General features: G+C 49.6%; 1 protein-coding gene across 3 annotated transcripts in view; it reads right to left on the reverse strand.

Annotated features, from left to right (window-relative positions):
* Window positions 1-2,183: 2,183 nt before the first annotated feature.
* Window positions 2,184-16,582, reverse strand: part of LNX3 (ligand of numb-protein X 3) — a 59,595-nt gene continuing 45,196 nt past the window's right edge. For 2 of the 3 annotated variants that reach the window (XM_056809459.1, XM_056809460.1), the window contains exons 6-10: window positions 10,039-10,260; window positions 9,523-9,697; window positions 7,878-8,103; window positions 5,435-5,593; window positions 2,184-4,311 (exon numbers count right to left, since the gene is read on the reverse strand). In XM_056809459.1, the coding sequence (XP_056665437.1) occupies window positions 4,176-4,311; window positions 5,435-5,593; window positions 7,878-8,103; window positions 9,523-9,697; window positions 10,039-10,260 (918 nt within the window). In that variant the 3' untranslated portion in view covers window positions 2,184-4,175. Of the gene's footprint in view, window positions 4,312-5,434; window positions 5,594-6,644; window positions 7,047-7,877; window positions 8,104-9,522; window positions 9,698-10,038; window positions 10,261-16,582 lie in introns of those variants that run through there. The other variant, XR_008914671.1, reaches the window with a different exon arrangement.

Below are 16,582 nucleotides of genomic sequence, written 5' to 3' on the forward strand. Positions count from 1 at the left end.
TCTTTCCCTTTTCTCCCATCTCTATCTCTCCATCTGTCTCTTATTTCTTTGTTCTCTCTCCCCATCCCTGTTTCTGTCCCCCTCCATCTCTTTGTTTCTCTCTTTCTCTCTCCCTTCTGTCTTTTTCTCTCCATCTGTTTCTTTCTCCATCCTTCTGTCTCTCCCTTCTGTTTCTATCTCTCCCTCTCCATCTCTTTCTCCTGCTCTCTGTGTCTGTCTCTCCCTTAATTCCTCTCTTCCTTTATCTTTCCATCTCTGTCTCTCACCCCATCCTTCTCTCTTATTCTCTCTCTCTCTCTCTCTCTCTCTCTCTCTCTCTCTCTGTTCTTCTAGATGGAGTCCTATTTATGGCCTCATGCAATTCCTCTTACCACTCTGGGCCTCAGTTTCTCCCTTTGTAAACTGAAGGCATTGGAATAGATGACCTCTGAGGTCTCTTATCTCCAGTGTCTAGATCTAGCATCATATGTATGATTTTGGGTTAGACTCTTCCTTTTTTTGGCCCTCAATTCCTTTTTGTAACAGGAAGCCTATTGGGCAAGATGACCTTTGAGGTCCCTTCTAGATCCAGGGTGGTATAGATGATGAAAAATCAAGTCCCTTTCCTGCTCTGGGACTCAGTTTCCCCTTCTATAACACGAGGGCAGTAAACTAGATGAGCTCTGAGGTCCTTTCTAAGTCCAGAATCTTTTGTATGACCTTTGTCAAGTCCCTTCCCCTCACTGGGCCTCAGTTTCCCCCTTTGTAAAATGTGAACATTGGAGCGGATTACCTCTGAGGTGTCTTAGATCCAGGGTCATATGTATGACCTTGAGTGTCTCTTCCCTTTAGTGGCCCTCAGGTTCCCCTTTTGTAACACAAGGATTACTGGTCCAAATGACCTCTGAGATCTCTTCTAGGTCCAGGATTGTAACCAAAAATCCAGTCCCTTTCTCACACTGGGACTCATCTTCCCCTTCTGTAACATGAGGGCAGTAAACTAGATGAGTTCTGTGGTCCTTTCTAAGTCCAGGGTCTTGTATGACCTCAGTCAAGCTCCCCTTAGTAAAATGAAATAAATGGACCAGATGACCTATGAGTTGGCTTCTAGAACCAGATTCCTATGTCTCATCTCAGGCAATTCCTCTTTACTCTCTGGGCCTCAGTTTCTCCCTTTGTAAAACATGGGCATTGCAGCAGATTACCTCTGAGGACCCTTCTAAATTCAGAGTCAAACTTTTGTAAAATCCATTCTCTTCCTGGGGTTTCAGTTTCCCCTTCTGTAAAATGGGGACATTGGATTAGATGAACTTTGAGGTCCACTCTAGATACAGGGGCTTATGTAGGACTTAGAAAAGTCCCTCTCCCTTCCTGGGCCTCAGTTTTCCTCTCTGTTCCATGAAACCATTGGTCCAGAGGACCTATCACGTCCCTTCTAGATCCAGGGCCCTATGAATGCCTTTGAGTAAGTCTTTTCCCCTTTGTTTGGCCTCAGTTTCCCCTTCTGTAACATGAAGGCATTGGGCCAGATGATGTCTGAGGTTCCCTCTAAATCCAGGGTTCTATATATGACCAAAAGGCAAGTTCCTTTCCCTCCCTGGGCCTCAGTTTCCCCTTCTGTAAATGTAAGCATTAGATCATATTACCTCTGAGGCCCCTTCTAGATCCAGGGTCCTCTGGATGACCTTGGGTAAGTCCTCTCCACTCCCTGGGACTCAGTTTCCCCTCTGTCAAATGGGAATAATGGACCAGATGACCTGAGTTGGCTTCTGGATCCAGAGTCCTATATATGACCTCAGGCGATTCATCTTTATTCTCTGGGCCTCAGTTTTCCCCTTGTAAAATGAGAGTGTTAGGGAAGATGACCTCCGCTGTCCTTTCTAGATCCATGATCCTATAAATGACCAAAAGGCAAGTTCCTTTCCCTCCCCAGGCCTCAGTTTCCCCATGGAACATGAAGGCATTGGATTGGATGACCTTTGAGTTCCCTTTTAGATTCAAGGTCCTATGTATGAACATAGTAAAGCTCCCTTGCTTCCCTAGGCCTCAGTTTCTCCCATTGTAATGCTGGGGTGGCAGTGATTGTCAGTTTGACTTCAGCTCTCTCATAATATGCAATTGTGTCCTGGAGAAGGCCCTGCCCCCCAGGGGTGGACTGGGTCTCTCCAGGAGATGGTGCCCAAAAACCACCGGGCTCCCATGACTCATTTTGGTAAAGATTTATTTAATGAAGTAGCTGAGAAGTGGTTCTACAATGTCACGGGGAGTCATGGGCAGCCTAGACACAAACATAAGCAAGTTACACGGCTGGGCTTGGGCCACGGGAATGGCTGGCACTTGAGTGTCTGGGACCCTGGGGGATGGGGCTTCTGCTTTTTGGTCCATCTTCCCTTGGCTTAGAGGGAGGCCGGCCACCCTCTGAGCCTGGACCTGCTAGCCCACTTGGGCTATGACTTCTCAGGACAGGATTGGGCTCCCATGCCCAGTAATGAGGCGCGGTCTGATCTCTCCCTCTCCCTTGGCAACCTGGCCCAGAGGCTTGTGGGTCTCCCATGATCCAGGGAGGCAGGGCCTTAGCCGTCCAAAGTCCCTTGAAGGGGGAATGTTTTGGGTGGGAGGCCTGGCCCATAAGCTAGACGCCTCCTCTCAGAGTCTAACTGGCCACCTGGTCCCTATGGCCTTTGGGGAAGCTGTCTCTGCCCACCTCGGCCCTCGTCTGTGGCTCCTTAACGTCTAGATTGGAAAGAAGGGGGTGGTGGCACTAGCTGGTGGCTCTTCAGCAGGGCCTCAGACTCGTGGGCTCTTGGCGTGAATGTCCAAGCCGTGCCCATGCCAGGCACATTTCAGCATGGTGGACAGTTTTCGCTCAGCTGACCTGGCTCCTCGATTGCTGGGAGTGGCGCATATGGCACAGGCCAAGTCAGTGCTGGCTGAGCAGAGCAAGTCAGTAAGAGGGCCCAGAACCTCGCCAGCAGGAACAATGGCAGCTTGGTGTATGATTTCAAGGGGCCCCCTCGCCAAGACACACACTGGAGGCAGTGGGCAGATGCTGGTATGTATGGAGCTCAGATGTGCAGAGAAGTGCCAGTCCAGTCTCTGGAGCTGATTGGGGGGGAGGGGGTGCCCCTTAGCAAATCTGCAGCAGACCCCTTGGGGTTAGAAATTGCAGCTCTTTGTTGGAGTCCAAGCCCAGGAGAAGGTGTGGGATTCTGGGGGCCCAAAGTTTAAAGGGTTGCAGGAGGGGTGGCCATGCAGATCCAGGGAGAAGGGAAGCTGTTACTCGAGGTCCTCGGAAGGCGCAGGGGAGATGTTGGGACTGTTAGGAGCACCCGGGGGAGGGAGTAAGACAAAACACGAGTATGGGTACTGGGGGATGGCAAAGGTGGAGGGAGGGAAGTGGGGGAAGCAGGGCAGAGGAAAGGAGGGATAGGGAAGAGGAGGGATGGAGAGAGGCACAGGAGGGCCAGGGACGACTGGAGGAGTAAAAGAAGGCCAGAAGGAGGAAGGGAGGTTGGGAACCCCAGTGGGTACTGCAGAAGGCCTGGAGGAAGAGATGAGGGAGTGAGGGATTGTAGGGATGAGGGCAGGAGGAATGGGAGACGGGAAAGATGGAGGAACTGAAAGTAGGAAGGTGGGGAAAGCTAAGGGAAAGGCCAAAGGGTATAAAGGTTGGAAAGGAGGGACGGATTGGAAGTAGGGGGGTGGGACAGTGGGAGAGAGGGAGGGAAGGAGGGAAGGAGGGAAGGGCAGAGGGTGGGGGAGGAAAAGGGGAGGAGGGAGGGAGGGAGGGAAGGAAGAAGGGATTTCTGTCTGCACCCTGACCCTCTTACGGACAGCACCCCCTTCAAATCTTTCAAGATGACTTTGTTCTCCTGGCCTTGAAGCTGCTCAGTGTCCAAGGACAAGCTGGTCCAGTCTTGAGATGCTGAGTCAAACTCTGTGCCCAGGTTTGGTCAACTGGGAGCCCCTGTGGGTCCTGGGGGGGTGGAGTGCCAGGAAAGGCAGTGGGAGACAGCGGGTGAGTCCTTGGGCTCGAGGTCTCCAATGGGACAGGTTAGGGACACTGGCAATGTCCTCCTTAAGAGTCCTCAAAAGACAGTGAGATGGGTGGGATCACGAAGGAGTGCTGCTACACGAAGGAAGAGTCTGTCAGACATCCAGGGTCCTCCACTGGGGGACTGGGGCAGGGGAAGCACCTACACCAGGCTGCCGGGCCAGGACACCACCGTCAGGGCTACCCGGTTCCGGAGCTCCTTCAGCATGGGGATCAGCTGGCCATTGCTCATGCCAGTGGCAGGAGTCCCATTGACGGCCACGATCTCGTCACCACATCTACAGGGGAGGAAGGGAAATGGCCACACTGCACAAGCAAGCCACTCACCACTAGCCTCTGCGGCCACCCTTTTCTGGAGTGAACAACTCCAAGAAGGTTCCCAGAGATAAACTAGCTGTTGCCAGAGTAACAATTGTACAGAATAGGCTATTTGCATATCATTTGCATACTGGCATTCTGTACCCAGAATCCTGAGGATGAGTACTGGAAGGCCTATGGACCCAGGCAACTTAGTTTAGTCCACCCTGAAGTGTCAGTTTGGGTGGGCCCCTTCCCTTCCCCTCCCCTCCCCTCCATGGGCCTGTAAGGGTCTCAATTACTGTTCTGAGGTCCTGGGATCCAATTGCAACACATTTTCTCCTTCGAGTTACTTTCCCCTACCCATACTCAGCTCAGGCCCAGAACAACAGTGATCCCCCCCCTCCCACCGATGGTTGAAGATGCTAGTCTAGTGGGGCCTTGCTTTGCCTTCTGGGTAATCCAAGTGTTTCGAGCCCTGAATCTGGCTTCACGGGAGTTGAGACTGAATCCTAGCTCAGATACTTCCTTGCTATGGGACCCTGGGTAAGTGATGGCCGCTCCTTGTGGAGCTCAGTTTCCTCCTCTGTCAATGACAAAAGCTTCTTCAGCTTGCCCATGATCCTATCTCATGCCAGTGTGGTTCTAGAGTTCTGCAGTTTGACCTGGGTTTGAGTTCCAGTTGATTCTCTACTCCCTTATGGGACTACAGGCCCCTCGTAGGGCAACTTGCTACCGATAACTCTCACTCTCCGACCCAGGAAAGTTTAGAAAGTGTTTTCCTTCTGGTGGTGCTGTGAGGTAGGAATTAATTAATGTTGAAGGTGAGGCAAATAGTGGGTTGGAACCTTGCCCTGAGGAGTGAACAGAGGAGTTTAATATTCGTCCTTGAGGCAGGAGGGGATTCTTAAGCAGAGTAGTAGTGGGGCCAGGCCCAAAACAGGAGGAAAAACTGAAGAGGCTCTTGGAATGGACGAAGTAACAGATGAAGCAACAGAAGAAGGGGCTCCAACTCTGCTGCCAGTTGGAAGGGGAGCCAGAGAAGTTGTTGAGAGCTCCTGAGGAGGGGCTAGAAAGAAAGGGCACTGGGCCCCACATACTTACTTCAGTCTTCGATCCCGGAAGGCTGGGGTGCCAGGCACAATGGTCTTGATAAAGAAGGGCTGGTTGCCTTTGGAGGCCTCGAAGCCCCCCACAATGCTGAAGCCCCAGCTCTCCTCTGTGTCCTTATGCAGCACAACATCTTGGCATAAATGGAGGGCGCTGAGGAAGGAGAAAAAAAACAACATTATGGGCCTTTTTGCTGAGGTCCCTCACCCCTGCCAGCAGCACACAGTTAGACACTTTGGGGATACTGAGAAAAATTCAATTCAATGTAGCCCCCGGAGGCTGACAAGAGCTTCAGATAAAGACCTTTAGACTTGAAAGTATCATTACACAGTGTCTTGTCCAACTCTATTATTTGACAGTTGAATAAAACATGGCTCCTGGCAGCTTACTGGGCAGTGTTGCAGAGTAGATGGTTTTGATGTGGAGAGGAAGACTTGGGTTCAGATTGCATCTCCCTTCTTCCCTCCTCTCTCTGACATACATACACGCTAACTCTGTGGCCCCAGGCAAATCACAAGCCCTTGAGCCTTAGTCTCCCCATCTGTAAAACAGGGATGATAAGTCATTTCAATCATGTCTGACTCTCTGCGACCCAATTATTTGGGGTTTTCTTGGCAGCTACTGGAATAGTTTACCACCTTGTTTTACATCCTCATTTTACAAATGAGGAAATGGAGGCAAATAGGGTGAGGTGACTTTCCCAGGGTCATTAAGTCATTTTCTTCAATTATGTCTGACCCTTTGTGACCCCATTTGGGTTTTCTTGGCAGAGATACTGGAGTGGTTTGTCATTCCCTTCTCCAGGTTACAGATGAGGAAACTGAGGCAAACAGGGTAAAGTGATTTGCCAAAGATTAGGGCAATGTTCTGTGTCTCAGCTTGGCATCCCAACTCCTGCAAGAGGTGGGTAGTTGGTTTTGGGGACATTGTCAGGATGACATGCATGGATCTGGCCAGGAGGGAGCTTTTCTCCTTCACCAAAGTGGGTATCTTTAGCTGGAGACAAGCCTTGTGTTCTGGGTGGTGTGGGAAGGCCAGAAACGCCTTAGAGGGCACAAAATGCAGGATTCTGGGGGAAGAAATGCTATCTCATCACATGGCCATGAGGAGGCTGGAAACAATGAAGGTGGAAGGGGAAAGGAGGGCAGCCAGGAAAATGGATCTAGAGTTAGGAGGCCCAAAGTCTAAACGTGCTAACACTTACTGATTGTGAGACAGTGGCCAGCTCTCTTCTGTCTCCCACCCCTCACTTCCGACTTCGGTTTCCTCCCTTGTAAGATGAGGGGCTTGGACTGGATACTTTCTTCAAGGTGCCCTTCACCTCTCAGCATGTGACCACTCCCTCATCCTCTAGTAGGTAAATTCCCAATCTGTGCCTTGGGAATAGGCCTCAGGTCCTACCCTGGCCCAGCTCCAAGGAATTCAGTCATGACACTGCCTGAGAGAAGTATAGCTTCCATGCACAATGGACTGTGCCTACTGTGTTCCTGGAGTTGCTGAGAGATAAGGGGAATGGGTAGATTTTCTGCCCTGGTGCCAACAGCGATTCCTGGGAAGGAAGATCCTTCAGGCGGGAGTAGCACATTTCCCAAACATCAAGTCCCTTCTGAAGAGAGTAGAGTAGAGATCATTGGCCCATTTTACAGCTAGCCAAATTGAGGTTATACCCTAGATAGGCAGGCGAGAGGAGAGCATGGGGCCGAGTCACTCAGTATGGTAGAAATATGCTCAGTTTGGAGTCAGGATGGAAGTTCATATCCTGACTCTGACACTGATTAGCTATGTCACTCTGGTCAAGTCCTTTACCTTTGTTACCTTCAGTTTTCTAATTGTAGAATGAGATTAAGAATACTATGACCAAGGGCAGCTAGGTGGCTCAGTGGATTAAGAGAAAGGCCTAGAGATGGGTTCTAATCTGGCCACAGACACTTCCTAGCTGGGTGACCCTGGGCAAGTCATTTAACCCCCCTTGCCTAGCCCTTTCCGCTCTTCTGCCTTGGAACTGATACCTGATATTGATTCTAAGATAGAAGGTCAGGGGTTTAACAAGCAAATTATTTTAAGCTCTTTCTCTGCTCTGGGCCTCAGTTTTCCTATATGTAAAATGGCAGGGCTTAAATCAGGGCCCTCTTAAGTTTCTTCTAGTCCTGAAATCCTGGCCTTAACTTCCTGGATTCCGGAGAGGGCAGAAGAAGAGTATGTCCGGTTTCCATTGTAACATTAGCCCTGGGTGGTGGACCCAAGTCCTTGAGATGTTCAGCCCCATGCCAGGCATGCAGCGCAGGGGCAGGGATTTGGGGCTCAACCTCTCGGCTCAGATGGAAAAGTGAAGGGCTCAAAGCCATCTGGGACTAACCCAGCCAGGATCCTGGCCAGTGTTCTGGGGGCCGGTGGTGATCAGGGGAGAGGTCAGTTCCGCTGGGGAAGCCATTCTCACCTGGGGAGCCCCAGCCAGGCCAGCCAGAGGGGAGACCAGCTCTGACCGTACTCCATGGGCGACTCTCGAACACCTGCCCAAGGCTCCAAGCTCATAGCTGGCACCAGGATGTCCAAGGCTTTCAGGACAATGATGGTCGAGGCTGCCTGTGACTTTAGAACCGTCACTGCCTCTTGGTAGGAGAGGGATGTCAAGTCGATGCCGTTGATACTTAGGAGGATGATACCTGTGGAATATGGGAGTGGGCCGGTAGAGATAGGGAGCTCTTAGACTGAGCCACCGTGGAGATAATGGACTGGGGCTCTAGCTCCATTGCAAAGTTGAGTGTGCCCTGTGCACTTGGAAGACTTGAGTCTCACAGGGTTTAGAGGTGACTGCAGGGGGACAACCAGGTGGCTCAGTAAATTGAGAGCCAGGTCTAGAGACAAGAGACGCTGGGTTCAACTCTGGCCTCAGTTAGTTCCTCTAGCTGTGTGACCCTGGGCAAGTCATTTGGCCCACATTGCCTAGCTCTTACCACTCTTTTGCCTTGGAACCAATACTTGGTATCAATTCTAAGAGAGATGGCAAGGATTTAAAAAAAGAAGACCTGAGTTTAAATCCAGCCTTAGACACTTCCTAGCTGGGTGACCCTGGGTGAGTCACTTGGCCCTCATTGCCTAACCTTTACCGCTCTTCTGTCATTGCGGTATTGATTCTAAGATGGAAAGTAAGGGTTTAAAAAATGATGTTGGGCTATATGACCCTGGGGAAGTCACTTAACCCCTACTACTCTTCTGCCTTATACCCACTATCTAGTATTGATTCTAAGATGGAAGATGAGGGTTAAAAAAAGTGAACACAGCTTTAGTCCAAACTCCTTATTCTTCAGGTGGAAAGTAACCCCATAAAGTGGAGTGGCTGAGGTATAGAGCCAAGACTGGAACCCAGAACCGCCCCTGACTCCTGATCCATGCTCTTGACCCTTGTTCAGATGCTGAGAACATAGGGTTTTCAAGGGCTCTCTAGGATACCAAGACATTTGCTAAGCGTCTGGCCCACAGATGGAAAATCAATGTAATCCTTGGGCTGTTTGCTTTCTCTTTGCCATTATCCCATTCCACACTGGATCACACTTGTCCATGAATAGGTCTTACCCTCCCCGAGCATCTCTTCTCTTGCCCTTCCCCAACAACTAAGCTAGACTGGACAGAACTGGAGACATTCAGGTGGAGGAGAAGTTCCCAGGCTGGGGGGAAGGGATGGGGCATGGCTGGCATGGGAACCCCCTTCCAGGCACTGAAGGGATTTGTTTGTCCCCAGAAGGCAGGGCTAGCAGAAATGGGTGGAACTGGCAAAGAGCCCGCCTTAGCTTATCCAGCTGAGTCTCCTCACTTGAAGCTGACATGCAGAGAGGGTAACTGGCTCACCCAAGGTCTCAGAGCTAGGAAATGCTGGACCCCCAGGCCCATGCTCTGGGCTCTAGATGGCAAAACTCTGGCCTTCTCTGGCTGTGGGGCAGAGGCCTTGGAGAGGACGAGCGATCAGAGGAGAAATGGGCTGGTCAGCCCGTGGGCCAGAAAAATGGGCTTGGGAGTAACTGAGTGGCAAAGTCGGGTACCTTCCCCAACCTCCCTTCCCTTGAACCCTCCTTTCTTCCCATTACCTCTCTGAATGCGGCTGTCCCGGCAAAGACAGCCCACGGGCTGCACACTGGTCACATAGATGGGTACGCTGTGTTTGCCTTCCCGGCCACCCCCAATCGTGATGCCCAGGGATTCTTTCACATCTTTCCTTATGGTGATTGTCCGTTCCTGGCTCAGGAAGCCGGCAGGGGGATCCTCAAAAGAATAGAGGAAACTTGGGGGACCACCTCCCCCTGGCAGACTCAGGCTTCCAACCCAATAGGCTTGAAGTTAAACTGGATCTCCAAGCAATACTCCCTCCCCCAACACCTGGTTACCTGGGAGTATTGGGGGATTCTAGGATCATAGAATACAGAGCTAGAAGAGAGCTGGGAAACCATGGAGCCCAACTCTTCCATTTAACAGAAGGGGAAACTGAGGTGCAGAGTAGGGAATGGCCTTGTAGAACTGGGATGAAAATCTGATCACATATCCTGGGCTGATTCAGGGGGTGATGGAAGCATAGGACTTTTCCCCTTTCTTGGGTTAGGACCTACCTTGTAGAAAGCCAGAGGCCTTGGGTAGTAGCCCAGCTCTGGCTTCCATTGAGGAACTGAAATTGGGGCAGGGCTGTTCCCATGGCTGAGGCTGATGTGGTTGCTGGTGCCATTGTTGCCACTGCTTCTGCTGGGCCTTGAGCTGCTGCAGTCTGTCTCCATCTCCATGGTTGGGCTGCCTCGAGTCCTCAGGACCACAAAGTGAACTCGGCTCTCACTGGTCTATAGGGAGGAGGGAATGCTACTAGGTATGTGAGAGCATGATGGGAAGCCTATCAGATCCTGGCCAATATAATCCTAGTTGCCTGTCAATCCATCCATCCATCCATCCATCCATTGACCCACCCACCCATCCATCCATCCATTGACCCACCCACCCACCCATCCACCCACCCATTCATCCCATCCATCCATATTTTTCCTAACATGCTCATTTCACTCACATGACTTCCCATTGATGCCATGTAAATTCGCACATACAAGACCTGAATCCGCCTCCCACTTCCTCAAGAAGACTGAAAGTGGCCCACATCTCCTTCTGTGATCCTTCAGCCCTCACACCCTCTCAGCACGACTGTCTTTCGTCTCCTCTTTCCCTCTGGGTCGAATCCCTTCATCCACATTCAATCCCTTTTAGCTCCTCTTTCCCCTTCTAGGGCCTTGTCCCAGAAACCACCTCCTCTCTCTTGAACGTCCTTCCCATTTGCCTACAAAGTATCCTTGAGTGTCCCCAAGTCTGAAAAAGCACCCCCCGACTTCCCAGAGGCTTGAAGCAGCTCCTGGCCCACATCTCTCTTCTCTTTCACAACTAAGTCTCTTGAAGAAGTTGTTTCCTTCTCTTCCCCACCCCCCACTAGCCACCTTTTCATTATTCAAAGAATCACATCAAATTGAGAGTTAGAAGGGCCTTCAGTGGGCTAGCTGGTTTGACGTATAGGCCAGCCGGACCTTTTCTTCCAGGTAAACTCAGCAACACTTCTTTTCTTTTTCTTTTTTTTTCAAACTCTTACCCACTATCTTAGAATTAATACTGAGTATCAGTTCCAAGACAGAAGAGTGGTGAGGGCTAGGTAGTGGAGGTTAAGTGACTTGCCCAGGGTCACACAGCTGGGAAGTGTCTGAGGCCAGACTGGAACCCAGGACCTCCCATCTCTAGGCCTGATTCTCAATCCACTGAGCTACCTGGCTGTTCCCCTGCCACAGTTTCAATTATCCACTGTCAATTACTAAGCTCTGTAGCCAAAGATCTACCAGCGCAGTGATCTTCCCTGGTATCAGCCTTTTCTGCTTCCACCTTTACTTTTTTTAGGTTTTGAGGGGTGGGGTAGGAGGCCACAAGGCACTAAGCCAGGGAGTAGGAATGAGGAGAGAAAGCTCATACATGGGGGGTCAGCAGGTATTCCCTTATATCTATGGTTTCAGCTATGATTTCTGTGGTAGGGCTTGAAATGAGTGCCCCATGGACACAGGGGCCCATCATCCTGGAGATGGATCCCCTCTGTGTCTGGGGCCTTTTCAAATGCAGCCCAAAGTTTAAAGAGCTTTTTTGTCTCCCACATAACACTGCCGATTCAGGGGCCCACTACAGCCCCAGATCATTTTCAGAAATACTGCTATCTAGCCATGGCTTGCCATCTTGTATGTGTGGCACTCCAACATGATCCCTCAGGAATTTCACCTTCTTAGCCCTCAGCACGATGCTCCAGCCTGTCAGGATCTTTCCAGATGTGTAGCATCCGGGGTGGTAGCCCTCTCTCCTAGCTTGGCATCATCCCCATAACGGGTGAGCCTGTCATCTCTATGCCTTTGTTGAGGAGGGTAAAACAGGACAAGGCCAATCACAAATCACTCCGCTGTTGGCCTTCATTGGGGGCCCATGGCCATCCTGACAGCGAGCCACGAGTAATGACTGCTCCTTCATTCTGGCCATCTTTTCACTCTTACCAAGTTCAGTGCTGGCCAATATTACTTCCGTCGGCATGTCTTCTCCCCATCAGTAATGGCATTTCACCTTGGATGCCATGGAGGACGTTGTGCTTGATCTCTGAATAGACTGTGGGCATCAGGAAGCCCAAGGCCTAGCCTTGACAAAATAGGGCATCCACCCAGGCCTAGCAAACATCCTGTATATATGGTGCTGCTCACTGTTTGGGGGAGACTCAAGGCTAGAGAATATCTGCTCCCCATTCCCATGGAGTTCTCAAAGGGAACTGACAAAGAACGCAGACAAAGATGGGGAGAAGACTCAGGTGGAAAGAGCACAGTAATCCTGGGCCTCGAGAGGAACCGATTCCTGTTGGCAGCATTTGAGTGGGGCTTAAAAGGGTAGACAAGGAGGGTCAGCTAGGTAGCTCAGGGACTGAGAGCCAAGTGGTTCTGGGTTCAAATGTGATCTTAGACACTTCCCAGCTGGGTGACCTGGGCAAGCCACTTGATCCCCTTTTCCCTAGACCTTATTGCTCTTCTGCCTTGGAACAAATATTCAGCATTGATTCAAAGATGGAAGGGAAGTGTTTATTAAAGAACAAGAGTGGATGAGAATTCTAGAGTTGAGAAGAGAGGGAGCCCCCAGGAACAAGTGCTCAAGGTTCACAGTTCTCTGGCACTCGAGGGACTGCCGAGGACTTTCCTCTCAATAGCTTTAGCTCGGAGAAAGAGCAAGTTTTATCATCCCTATTTTACAGAGGGACAAAGAGGATAAATGAATTACCTAGAGCTAGTAAGTTCAGCCAGGTAACCCTGTAGGATGGCTTATCACCCCCAGTTCAAATCCAGCCTCACACACTTACTGGTTGTGTGACTCTGGGCAACTCAATTCACTCCCCCCCCCCCAGATTCTTCGTCTGTAAAATGAACTGGAGTAGAAAATGACAAACCACTCCAGAATCTTTCTTTTTAGCTGTGTGACCCTGGGCAAGTCATTTCATTCTGCTTCAGTCTCCCCATTTATAAAATGAGCTGGAGAAGGAAATGGCAAACCACTGCACTATCTTAGCTGTATAACCCTGGGCAAGTCACTACACCCTATTTGCCTCAGTGTCCCAATCTGTAAAATCAGGTGTGGAGAAGGAAATGGGAAACCACTGCAGTATCTCTGCCAAGAAAACACCAAAGAAAGTCCAGAAGAATGTGAAAAGACAGAAAAATGGCTGACCAATTACAACAACAAAGAATGAGAGGCACTTCATTATCTGAGTGATATGAATATTGCTTAGAGTAGGGAATGTTCTGATCAAGTCCGCAGAAGGTCAGGAGGAAAGGGCTTGGTATTTTTGGAGGCAATCCCAGGGGCACTGTCAGCAGGGGGGCCCTCTTTACTCATGCAAATAGGTGGAGACAAGGCCGGACTGACTGAATGTAGCCTTGGAATGCTTGGATCATTCTCCGTGGCCTTGACAAAGTTACTCAACCTGTGAAGTTCCTGATCCAGAGATTTTTAGCCTTTATTTGGGTCCTGGACCCATCGGGCAGTTTGGGGAAGCCTATGAACCCCCTTTCCTGATAATAGGATGATTCTTCCCTCTCCCTATATCTCTCTCCCCATGTCTTTCTCTCTCCTTTTCCTCTGTCTGTCTCTCTCTCTCTCTCTCTCTCTGTGTCTCTCTCTCTGTCTCTCTCTCTCCCTCCCTCCCTCCTTCTCTGTCTCTGTCTCTGTCTCTGTCTCTGTCTCTCTCTCCCTCCCTCTCTCTCTGTCTCTCCATCTCTCTCCCTCCCTCCCTCTCTCTCTCTCTCTCTCTCTCTCTCTCTCTCTCTCTCTCTCTGTCTCTCTCTCTCTCTCTCTCTGTCTCTCTGTCTCTCTGTCTGTCTGTCTCTCTCTCTCTCTCACTCTCCCTCCCTCGCTCCCTCTCTCCTCTTCTTCCTCTCGGTCTCTCTCTCCTCCCTCCCTCCTCTCTCCTTCTCCCCACATATATAGTATTTAAATACATAAAATAAAATAGGATTATAAAGGAAACTAATTGTTTTGAAATACAGTCATCAAAAATATATATGTACACACATATATTCACACACACACAAACATATCTATATTCCATGGATTCATGGTCTAGATGAACTCTAAACTTTCTAATCATGACAGATCAAACATCTCCAGCTGGCAGGGACCTCAGAGGCCATCTGGTTGAACTCTCATTTTACAGAGGGGGAAACTGAGGCCAAGGGAGAGGAAGGGACTTGCCCAGGGTCACGGATAGGACCCTAAATCGAGAGCTAAAAGGGGCCTCAGACACCAGTGACTAGAGCAGGGCTCAAAGTGTTTTCTGCAGACCTTTGGAAATCCCCTAAACCCGTGGTGGCAAGCCTATAGCACACATGCCAGAGGGTGCACTCAGAGCCCTCTCTGTGGGTGACAGCATCGCCCCCAGCACAGAGTTCACCAGTGTTTATTACTAGAAAGCCTGAGGGACACAGGGCCAGGATGCTCCCCTCCCTCTCTCCATGGGTACCTGAGGGCCTTTTTCACATCACCAGCCCCTCTGAAAGGTTTGCCATCACTGCCCTAAACCATTGCAGGGGTCCGCAAGGTCAGAATGGCACTAAAATGCTCTGAAGTGCTCTTCTTTCCAAATACATATTTATGCGAGGCCAGATTTTCTTCATCTACCAAAGCAACATGTCACAACAGATTGGAGGCAGAATCAGATATGAGCATCCCCTTGTTTTCTGTTTACTCATACATTACAAGACATGCAAAAATATGTACAATAACACCACACATCTCACTAGTTTTTTTGGAAACTATAACTATCTTTTTTAAACCTTTACTTTCTGTCTTAGAATCAATACAATGTATTATTTCCAAGTCAGAAGAGCAATAAGGGCTAGGCTATGGGGATTAAGTGACTTGTCCAAGGTCACATAGCTAGGAAGTGTCCAAGCTCATATTTGAACCCAGGACCTCCTATTTCTATGACCTGGCTCTCAATCCACTGAGCCACTTCACCGACCCAAGGCCACTGATTAAAAAAAAAAAAGACCATATCTTCTATCGTGAAATCAATACCGTATATTAGTCCCAAGGCAGAAGAACCAGGACCTCTTATCTCCAAGACTGGCTCTCTAACCACTGAGCAATTCAGCTACCCCATCCTGTTCTGTTTCAGGAGAGAGGAGACAGACACTGACTGAATAAGCTGGTTCAAATTCTGCCACTTCCCCTTGGTATTTGTGAGACCTTTACCAGAGCAGTTACCCCAGCTTCTTCCTTTATAAAATGAGAGTGAGGGGTGGATTAGATCAATGCTCCCCCAAAGAAAAAACCAGAGCTTTAGTTTATGTGGGTTATATCCATTCATATTTACCATGTTAGGAAGGCAGACAGATCATTTTTTTAAATATGGATTTGTTCATTTATGAAAAATAACAGACTTGGGTTCAAATCCAACCCCAGACATTTCCTAGCTAGGTGACCCTGGGCAAGTCACTTAACCCCCATTGCCTAGCCCTTACCACTCTTCTGCCTTGGAACCAATGTAAAGTATTGGTTCTAAGATGGAAGGATGAGGGGTTAAAAAATGAATCAAGCAACAAATTCCAAAGTGAAATCAGCTGCCTTCTGGGTACAAAGGAGTGAGTTTCCCCCTAGTCTGGAGGCTTCAAGCAGAGTTTAGAAGACTATTTATTTGTTAGCAATGCTGCAAATGGGGTTTTTGTCCAGGGAGCTTTCTGTGCTAGAATGATGCCAGGGGTTAAGACAGCGTATTCATCAGGTCTCTCAGTAACCAGAGAGGGAGACATTCAGGCCCAAAGCCCTGAACTCATCCAGAACAGCCCAGGGTTGCTTCTCTTATCTCAGGTATCAACCCTCCATTGGTCATTTTGGTTCTGTTCTTTTTGCTTCAGAGGTAAAGGAATGAAAGACTCCAGGAATCAAAGAAGAACTGGGCAGCTCTGCCATTTCTCCATCTTCTGTTCCCATGCCCAAGCCCTGTCACCCCCAAGCAGTGACGTCTTCCCTTCTTGGGTCCTCTTTTTTCTCAGTTTTGGGTCTATCTTACAGAGATAGCCCATCCATGCCTATGCAACTGCCATTGCAGTAGCTTCTTTTTCAAACTCCCTCACCTTCTGTCTTGGAGTCAATACTGTATATTGGTTCCAAGGCAGAAAAGTGGTAAGGGCTAGGCAATGGGGGTCAAGTGACTTGTCCAGGGTCACACAGCTGGGAAGTGTCTGAGGCCAGATTGGAACCCAGGACCTCCTGTATCTAGGCCTGGCTCTCAATCCATAAAGCCACCAAGATGCCCCAGAAGTCACTGAGACTCTCATCTGGAACTGAAAGCAGGTCTACCTCCTCCTGAATCATCTCCTTATACCAATCATCCCTTCTTTTCCTCAGGACCACTCCAGCCTGACAAGGTCCCCTAGACCACAGGACCCTTGGGAGCACTCACTGCTCCTTCCTTCACTGCTGGACTTCCAAAAAAAAGTTCTCTCCCCTGAATATCTTTACTTTTACTCCCTTCAAGTTCTTGAAATAAGACTTGATCTCACTCCTCATGTGCTCCCCAACGTCCCTGATGACCCTCCAAGGCACCCAAGCCAATGG

Source organism: Monodelphis domestica, chromosome X, assembly GCF_027887165.1.
Source record: "Monodelphis domestica isolate mMonDom1 chromosome X, mMonDom1.pri, whole genome shotgun sequence".
Taxonomy (NCBI): domain Eukaryota; kingdom Metazoa; phylum Chordata; class Mammalia; order Didelphimorphia; family Didelphidae; genus Monodelphis; species Monodelphis domestica.